This window comes from Suillus fuscotomentosus (assembly GCF_016647785.1).
Source record: "Suillus fuscotomentosus strain FC203 chromosome Unknown F5891scaffold_9, whole genome shotgun sequence".
Lineage (NCBI taxonomy): Eukaryota > Fungi > Basidiomycota > Agaricomycetes > Boletales > Suillaceae > Suillus > Suillus fuscotomentosus.
The window spans coordinates 1156354-1166673 of NW_024539521.1; the positions used below are offsets into that span (position 1 = coordinate 1156354).

Sequence of the window (10320 nt, forward strand, 5' to 3'; positions counted from 1 at the left end):
TGTGTTTCCTCAAGTTATATCTCTTATCATTGACCACTAGGTTTGCCAGGTTTCTGAGATAGTTTTTATAACTATATTCACTATTGCATTGGACTACCTACCTATATAGGCCTCCACTATTCCATACAAATAGGTCTTCTTTTCAAGTAGCGGAACCAATACCAAGAAATGGAATTATATCTCCCCAGTGCTGATGGAGGCCCTGCAGATCATCAAATTCTTTCTGAAAAAGGAGTGACTTAACTTTACTCAAAGTTGGGTAGCATCCTTAAAGGAGATGGAATTTCAGATGCTATTAGACAATTTTGATAATAACAATAAATGCCTGCTACTTGATACTGGCAGGGTTGCTGATAGTCATACTCATGATGCTCTGCTCAGAGTTATTACAGTCCAATGTTAACAGAATTATTCACATCATTTAGGGAACTCATTGGTGTCAGCTATGCATTAAGTTTAGAATTAGAATATATTATACCTTTGTGTGATCAATTAGAGGCTATGCTATAGCTTCTTCCCTTTTTGGCTTATGATTTTAAAATATATTTTATTTTATTTATTTCAGCTGACTTCAAGCCATTAACTCAACTTAACCATAGTGGTTTTAGCTGGGCTAAGCCATAAATTACGTAAACTACAATCACATGCTCTACTCAGCTATTCATGGCTGTGGCCACAGCTAAAACCAGCAGTAAGCTAGAGCTGTAGCAACACTAACACTGGTTATGAGATTGTGATTACAATGTCTAAAGCAAAAGACTTGGATTTTGAAGATGCTCTCACATTAGGAACTTCATCTTCAACTATCAAGTACTAGTATGGAAGTGTGCCACTTGTATTTCAAGAGGTAAAGAAGTCTTGCTTATGTGCTTCTTATATGAAGCTAGACAGTGTAAGTCTAGGAGACATATTAACAAGATAGTATGGATGATAAAACATATACATACCTTAGTAGGACAATGAAGAACTACTGAAGTAAACTGCATATGAGAAAGAAATTAAGTACAAAAAATCAAGAAGTCTAAGACTAAAAAAAGTGAATCTAAGATGGAGAGAAGTGACTGATAAAAGAGGACAACATAAGGTGTTGAAGGTGCTAAAAGTTAATGAGGATCAAGACAGGAAAAAGAAATTTATATAAGATCCCAGAGGTTAATCTTTTGTGACTTATACTATACGGACACACTCTTCTATTCTTATCACCAATACTCTTGTTTGAATTTCTTGCTTGGTGGTCTACAAATATGACATGAAATGGTAATAATCATAGTTAAAGGTTTGAATTATCAGTCTAGATGATAAGAAAGGATAGAAAAATAAAGACTTATATGTTGGTATCATTGCTTACTTAAGATTGCTGGTACCTATTTGTAATTTCCTCTCTTACACTCATACAAGACTTTGAAGGTCTATTTCTCTATCATCAATAATCACATCTGAGTCTACTTCAGAGTCATTAGCTTTAGCATCAACTTAAAGATTCCCCCTAGAATCTTGAAGTTCTTGGTTAGTATTATGAATAACTTATTTTGTCTGAAGAGCATCCAAATAACTAATGGGATCTTGCCTAGTTGCATTTTTGTTTTTCCTGAATTCAAACACTGGAGTTTGTTGATTAGATCATTATCATGTAGTCACTTTCCTCAACACTTATCTGTGCAATGATACCAGTAAAGAGTGTGTCTTATCCTTTGTGCAAATGCTGTTGTTATTCTAATGTTTAGTTCATCTTTGCTCTTATTATCACAGACAATTATTGGTACATCTTTGCATTTGTAGTCATCTGTATTTTTTGTGCAGGTGGTGATTACTCTTGTCTGCAAAAGGTAATAATTATCTAGGGTATATTTTCTTTAATACAGATGTGTGAAGGAGTTGATGAATTGTCTATTCTCTTGATCTAACTGACACATTATTTTCGTCAATAATATCACTGTGGTTGTTGATAGTCAGAGAAGCCTATCAAAGATACTTAGGTCAAAGTGAGTATATAATTGTTTGTGCTCATAGGTAGTAGCTGAGCAAAATCTCTAGTGAAGATACTGTCTATCACTCCAAATGGTGTCATGTTTCCTTTGGCATCAACTAGTGTGTTGTGAATTTTTGTCAGAAAATTGTAGCTTATCATGGACACTTCATCTATAAACAAGTAGTCAATTTCTTCCCACATTGTAGTGAAATTTCATTTCATTTTGGTGTTTGCTTCAGATGTATGTCTTTGATTCAATAAAAGTGGTCAATGTAGAGTCATACCTAAGATGTTTCATGCAGCCACACCCATGTATAAGATAAGTCTGAATGATTGTGCTTGGTTTCATTTTATGAAGAAGTCCTTCAGAGCATTGATAGCTTTTAATTTCTTGCTTCCAGCAGGTCCTCCAATAAATATTCTCAGAGGTTTGGTATTAAGAGTACAGTGGCTCAAAAAAGTGTCTCAATGTTTGTAACTTTTCATGTAATTGCTTTATTATGAGCCAGGGTGTGGGAATATGGCTAAACTGTAGAGAGGTGTCATAAAGCTATACTTCTTAGCCTCATTTAAGTTCCCTATAGCGTGGGAAGATGATATCATCATGTGCAGATATGGCTATTTTAATTTGGTGACTCATTGAGACACTTTTTGACTTTCAGTTTGATCAATACAATCTCTATAATTATGATACTTTATGTGACCTCCTGTTGCTCTAATCACTTCTGCCACTCTTCTAGATATGCCATCTATCAATTTTAAATATTTCTTCCTATGTCATGCATTCCTCATCTTGGTCACGGGATACAGTGTTTGCTATAGTTTACTTGTGGAGTATTTGTCTTCGCAGAGTCAGTTTTACTCCTTTTTCTCTAATGCCATGCTGGTCAATTCTTTCAGTGTCTAGGTCTTTGTTGTTGTTGTTTGAGTCGCGCCTCGATTCTGAGACATCTGACAAAAGCATGATGTTGCATTCGGCCCATGACTAATTCATCGGATTTCCTTCACACATCCCTTCTACGAGACCCCTCAAACTCGCCGATACACTTATATTATTTATTTGAAACTATTATTCATATTCTTTTGGTTTAAACGTCACGATACCTACAACCCCTAAAATGACTCACTATGTCTGACCCTAATGCCGCATCCTCTAAGGCCTTTAAGGTCTCGAAACTGGCAGACTTTGACAGCTTGAAAGATGCATTTGTAGCATGGTTCCGTCATGTCCTTATGTATTTTGAGAGTCAAGATACTGTAGTGCCGACACCAAAACAAAAAATCATCTTCACCATGTCCTATATGAAGACTGGCTATGCTAGAGAATGGGCAGCCCTGACCTATGACAGCGAGAAGGCCAAATCTGCTTCTCATCGTTGGGATTGGGATATGTTCATCAAGGATCTCAAAGCGGTGTTCTCTCCCATCAACGAATTCCATGATGCACAAGAACGTCTAGCTACATTCACTCAAGGGAAGATGCCCATCGAGGAATTCCTAACTCGTTGGATGCAGATTCTCGTCACAGCTGAGTATTTGAACATAAAAGCCAATACTACTACTGTGGACCATTTTATTAACATCCTTCATACCAACACTCATATCGACATCATTGATTCGGTTGACAAAGAACCAGAGATGTATGGTTGCCGAGATCTTGAGAAGTGGACGCAACGAGTTCTAGTTAAAGGTCGGATTCTTGAACGGCGCCATGCTCGACAGAATGTAGGGGCTAATTGTAAGACCCCCAACCCAACCTACTATCCCTCTCATAAACCCTCAACATCACAATCTAACCCTACATCATCAACCTCTATGGATCGAGCAGATGGCAGTGGAGTGACTTATGGAGGTCGTGGACAACCCATGGACCTGAGCCATCAACGTGCTCGTGAAGGCAATCTTTGCTATCATTGTGGCCAAGCTGGTCATATCACATGAAACTGCAAAAATCATGTTCAAGCTATTCGTCAGATGCTTGACAGTCTTGATGAAGAGGAAAAGAAGGGAGTTGTTGAGAGTTTGGGTTTTTAAAGCGGTCGGAAGGTAGCGCGTCCTTGCCGACCAAACATTCATATTCATCATCACCATTATCCTGTACACCATCACATATGGACAATTCGAATCAATTTTCAGGACTTACTGTTGACAAAATGGATGAAGTGCATGATGAGCTACAGGTTAGAGGTGAAACTCTTAACCTGATGCTCTTGTCTAAGGGAAACGGAAGCCAAAGTTTGAAGGTTTGAAGGACACTTCAAAAGCAAAAGGTGTTCAAGTCACCTGCACCTGAGGTAACAGATGTGAACCCTCTGTCTCAGGTTGCGGTCAATAATCTTTCAAACTCGAAAACTGAGGTGTGTGGAAGCGGTAGATCCACAGGTGAAGTTGCTGTCAGTAACCTGGGGGGACCCCATACAACCCAAGTACCTACAGTTAAATCATGGTCACCTATCTGGTATGCCCAACGTCTATGAGACCAGTCACCCATTCAAGCCATAGTGTTATTATGCATTGTGGTGCACCCAAAGCGTCATCTCAAAGCTACTGATGCAGTGCTCCAGCAATTGAATCAACTGACTATTGAGGAAGCAGCAACGGCTATTCAGGAGATGCATGGTCCCAAACGATACATTCGTGGAGCGGGACAATCATTACTTTTACCTGCTTTGCTGACAACTATCGACGACCATCATTGCATTACCACCCGTGCACTCTTGGATAGTGGTTGTACAGGTTCCTCTATTGATGCTGGTTTTGTTCAGGCACATGGACTCAATACTCATAAACTTGCACGACCTGTCCCTGTATACAATGCAGATGGATCCCTGAACAATGGGGGTTCTATTACTGACTATGTTGTATTGCAATTAGCGATTGGGAACCACGTCGAGTGTATCACTTTCAGGGTAACTAACCTTGGAAGTGGGGATATATTCCTCAGCTTAGAGTGGTTGAAACGCCATGACCCATCCGTTGATTGGCAGGAAGGGACAGTTCAGTTTGACCATTGTCCAAAGGAATGTGGTTATTTGATATCACAATATGAACCTGAGGATGCAGGAGAATTGATTGGTTGTTTGTAGAAAGAGGTTGGGTTTGAACCAGAGGTCAAACTTGAAAACGGGGAAAGGATCTTTGCATTTGATTATGAGGAGTATGTGAAAACCGGTGCAGATCATATTCGAACACACACTACAACCTCACAACATTTGGCTGAAGAAGTGTCTAAGACTAAGGTTCGAAAGTCTTTCAAGGAGATGGTACCTCAGCAATATCATGACTTCGTGGATATTTTCAAAAAGGAGTCATTTGATGAACTCCCTCCACAGAAACCTTGTGATCATGCTATTGAACTAATCCCAGGGGAACATGTGATTGACTGTAAGGTATATAATTTGAGTCCAGAAGAACAACGAGAACTTGACTCCTTCCTCGAAGAGAATCTAAGGTCTGGACAAATCCATAACTCGAAGTCACCTTTTGCCTCTGCATTCTTTTTCATTAAAAAGAAAGACGGGGCTCTTCGGCCAGTACAAGACTATCGAAAGTTGAATGCAATAACGGTCAAGAATCGTTATCCTTTACCTTTGATTCAAGAACTCGTCCAGAAGCTCAAGGGGGCAAAATATTTCACCAAACTTGACATCCGATGGGGGTACAATAATGTGCGCATCAAGGAAGGTGACGAGTGGAAGGCAGCCTTCCATACCAATCAAGGACTGTTTGAACCACTTGTCATGTTCTTCGGGTTGACAAACTCGCCGGCCACATTTCAAACCATGATGAATGATATTTTTCGGGACCTGATTAATGAAGGAAAGGTCATCATATATCTCGACAATATCATGATCTTTACTAAATCCCGAGAAGAACATTGTCAAATCACCCGTCGAGTGCTTGAGATTCTCCGTCAGAACAAGTTATATCTAAAACCCGAGAAGTGTGAATTTGAGGTGACCGAGACTGAATACCTAGGTCTTGTTATCTCAGAAGGTCAAGTCAAAATGGACCCTGTAAAAGTAAAGGACATTTTGGATTGGCCGACCCCAGAAACAAAATGAGAGCTACAAGCTTTCCTGGGGTTCGTAAATTTTTATCGACACTTTATTCAAGGGTACAGAAATTTGGTGAAGCCTCTGACAAGCCTGACAGGAAAAATGGAATGGTCTTGGGGGGAGGAACAGGACCGGGCATTTCGAGACATTAAATACCGAGTTTCATCTGCACCGGTGCTTGCTATCCCTACCGACAACGACCCGTATCGTGTTGAAGCCGACAGTTCTGGTCGAGCTCTAGGTGCTATTTTGTCACAATGTCAATCCAGCACCTGGAAACCTGTTGCGTTCCTGTCAAAAACATTATCTGAGACAGAACGTAATTATGAAATCTACGACCGTGAACTACTTGCCATTATGACTGCCTTAGCAGAGTGGCGACATCATCTTATGGGTGCGGTTCAAGATTTTGAGATCTGGACAGATCATCAGAATCTCGAATACTTTCGGAAGCCGCAAAAACTTAACCGTTGTCAGGCCCGGTGGGTCACGGAACTAGCAAACTATCATTTTTCATTGCACCATAAACCCGGGAAATCTAACCTCAAGGCCAATTTTCTGTTGAGACGAGCAGACCATGAGACTGGGGAGAATGACAATGAGGATGTCACCATATTGAAACCTGAATTCTTCCGCCCAATCGAGCTGATTACCACAGACAACAATTTCCTTGCACGTGCACACCAGAGACACAGCAATTGAGATCGAGTAGTTGACAAGATGCTCCTATCTAATGAAGCAAGTTGGACAGATGAAGAGGACCTTATCCTGTGGAGGGGAAGAGTCTACATCCCCATTGATCATAAACTCTGGGAAGACATCATTCGTGAGCACCATGACTCACGCACCATAGGACATCCGGGACAGTACAGGACACATGAACTTGTCACACGAAAATATTGGTGGCCTCGGATCCTGTCAGACATATGAAAGTATATTGCAGGGTGTGTTACGCACTCAAATAGATCTGTTAGGCGGAGCCCTAAGAGGGGCATCGTCCGCTAATGTTCGTGACATAACCGGAAGGGTCCGGTGTAGTGACTGAGACTGGCGACGTCGAGTCGGCAGATATCAGAGACGCGCATGTCACGTGACTTCTAAGACAGATGTCTTCAAAGTCACTGACATTCTCAAAGTAAGGACTGTCTTGTCCGAATGATGAGTAGTCGATCGAGGTAGACTTAGGCATGATGAGCACCTAAGAAAAGATACTAGAGACTGAAGCTGAGGGGGCTTCAGAGGGAAGTATGTTCGAGGGAAGATTGAGTAGATTCAAGTTAGGGAATCTAGTACTAAGTGGAAAGGGTTAAGGGCAAGGCTACTATACTGTAGGTAAGGGCAAAGGGGAAATGGAAAGGGTATAGGTATGATGGCAGCAGAGCCTGATTAGTGGTGGGAGGTCGAATGCGGAATGAGACTGAGAAACATTGGAATGAACCAACAGTAAGAGATACAATGCACAGCATGCATGAGTCAGATAAGAGATAAGAGCAGATAAGGAAAGCCACATTGGTGGCACGAGTCAGGACGAGTCATAGCCCGAAGGCATGTGCACACATTGGTGCGATAGGAGGGAGACAAGGGACAGGAGCCATCCCGGGGATCCGGTCAATGGATAGTTGGTAAAGGAGTATGAGCCAGAGGTAGGCGAGGACAAGGATGAAGGGAAAAATGATAGGGGGCCAAGTAGCCAATGGTACTTGTAACAGGGTGTCAAAGTTGTCAATGTACTAAGTCCCAAACTCTCAAACCAGCTGCCCCTCTCCATCCAAACGAAATTCCTTCCGAACCTTGGGAACATGTTTCAATTGATCTAATCGGTCCTCTTCCTGAGTCAGTGGGATATAACACTGTGTTAGTGATAGTGGATCGATTTACCAAAATGATCAAGGTCATACCTGCTCATACCGAGATCACATTGTCAGGGGTAGCTAGGGTGTTGCGTGACCAGGTCTTTAGATATCATGGGTTGCCACGCAAAGTGATTAGTGATCGCAGATCTAACTTCGTGTCAGCGTTCATGCGAGAACTTTATCAACAATTGGGCATTACCGGAAACTCGAGCACAGCTTATCATCCCCAAATGGATGGCCAAACGGAATGGTTGAACCAAGAGATCGAACATTATCTACAAGTCTTTACCAATCATCACCAAAGTGACTGGACCGATGTCTTGTTACTTAAGGGTCTTATATGAAAGTTGTGTATAATGACAACACAATTATACACGGTGAAGACTTCTTGCCAGTCCTTAAGTCCATGGTCTCCGACTTTTCTACTTTGTGGGAGGTAACATGGTGAGTTCTTGGGAGGATTTAGTTTGTTGTCCTCTTCTTGTGTAGTCTTATATGAAGTGTTGTGGAAAGTTCTGTGTTCTGGATAATTCATTAGGTTTGTTTCAACCTATGAAAGTCTGTTTCAACTTTGTTGTCCTTAGATATGTGTCTCACTTTCCGTTGAAAGAGAGAGTCTTATGAATACATGTAAAGCTTAGAATGAGAGCTGTTCAATGGTTATATAGTCAACCCCTGTAAGGTAGTATATAACCTAGAGTAGAATAACGATAACAAAAGTTATATAGTCAACCCCTGTAAGGTAGTATATAACTTTAGAGTAGATAATGATATCTTAGATTACCTCAAGGCACTTATATTGGCCTGCACTTTAAGTCTTAGTGGTCTCACACAGTTTGAGATAAGAGTCAAGTGGGAGGATTGTATTTCATGGGTGAAAATGGGGTCCTTTTTATACCTTTTGGGAACCCCTTTACTAAGCATGATTAATCAGATGGATTGGTAAGAATGTGGCTTACAAACCAGGTGATGAATCAGCTTATTACTAAGTACATTACAAATACAGTGTAATCTTACAAAGAAATTACAAACCATGACAAATCATGACTAAACATGTTGAGTCATGTTAAATGTTGTTACAAAGCATGGCCAATCATGACTAAACATGTTGAGTCAGCTTAAATAATGTTACAAACCAGAATATTTCCCAGTCACATGATGTGATGACAAATAAAAGCTGGTGGCTAAAAGAAGCCAAATAAAAATAAACAGTCAGAAATAAATAGAGATACAAAACTTGGTGGCTGAAAGAAGCCAAATAAAAATAAACAATGAGAAATAAACAGAAGGTCACATGCTTGATACAAATACAAGGTAAAATAAGCCTGAAAAGTGAGAAATAAAATACAAGACAATAAAATAAAGGAAAAATAGAGAGGTAACTTAGTGACAGAGGGCTAGACAGTCTCTCATATCTTCCTTATCACTCTCTATATATATCTGACATGGTATGAATCACATACTATGCATGACACTGAATGGCTGTCTCTGGCTGAGTTTTCATATAATGACAAGGCTCAATCTTCTACAGGGCAATCACCTTTCTTCCTGAATTATGGACACCATCCTTGGAAAGGAACTAGTTATCGTCAAGAAGCCCGAGTAGAAGCTGCAGAAGATTTTGCTGACCGCATGAAAAAGATCCGCAAAGAGGCAGAGTTGGCATTGAAAAAGGCAACAGATGATATGAAGCGCTATTATGACCGTAAGTGAGGCCCTTCATATGAGTTTAAAGTGGGGGACAAGGTGTGGCTCGAAGCTACTCATATCTCGTCTAATCGTCCAATGAAGAAACTCGATGACAAATGCTACGGCCCATTCCAAATCATGTTGAAGCACGGAGAATCCTCCTTCAAGTTGAATTTACCTCGAACCTGGAAGACAATTTATCCAGTGTTTAATGAGTGTGTACTCTCTCCGTACATACCAGCTCAGTTTCCCTCGCAGAAAAAACCTCTACCTCCTCCTCCAGATCTTATCAAAGGTTATGAGGAACAGAAGGTTGAAGAAATCCTTGACTCTTGTCTTCACAGGGATCAACTTGAATATCTTGTACATTGGAAGGGTTTTCCGCGAGAAGAACAAGAATGGTTGACAGCCTCTGAGCTGCGGCATGCATCTGAGTCTATCGCTGACTTTCATCGAAAACATCCTTGCAAACCACACCCTATGCCAACTATGAAACTTCATTTTCAACATCTCGAGAACTTTACAATACCTAGTCATATTCCTCGCCATTTATTCAACTGGGAAAATGGAGTCTTCAAATGGGAAGAGCGCAGAAATCGGAAGAGAATGGGAGAGGGAGAACAATTTTATGACGTGTTGGATGACCAGCCTTGGCTGTGAGACGGGGGTAATGTCATGCATTCTTCATCTTGGTCACAGGATATGGTGTTTGCTGTAGTTTACTTGTTGGGTATTTGTCTTCGCAGAGTCG

General features: G+C 40.7%; 1 protein-coding gene across 1 annotated transcript; it reads right to left on the bottom strand.

The window, feature by feature from the left end:
• Positions 1–1972: 1972 nt before the first annotated feature.
• On the bottom strand, positions 1973–2182 carry F5891DRAFT_945266 (uncharacterized protein; the record flags this gene model as incomplete). Its single annotated transcript, XM_041374615.1, has 1 exon — positions 1973–2182. A coding segment is annotated over one exon (210 nt), but the record flags the coding sequence as incomplete, so codon positions are not given.
• Positions 2183–10320: the final 8138 nt, after the last annotated feature.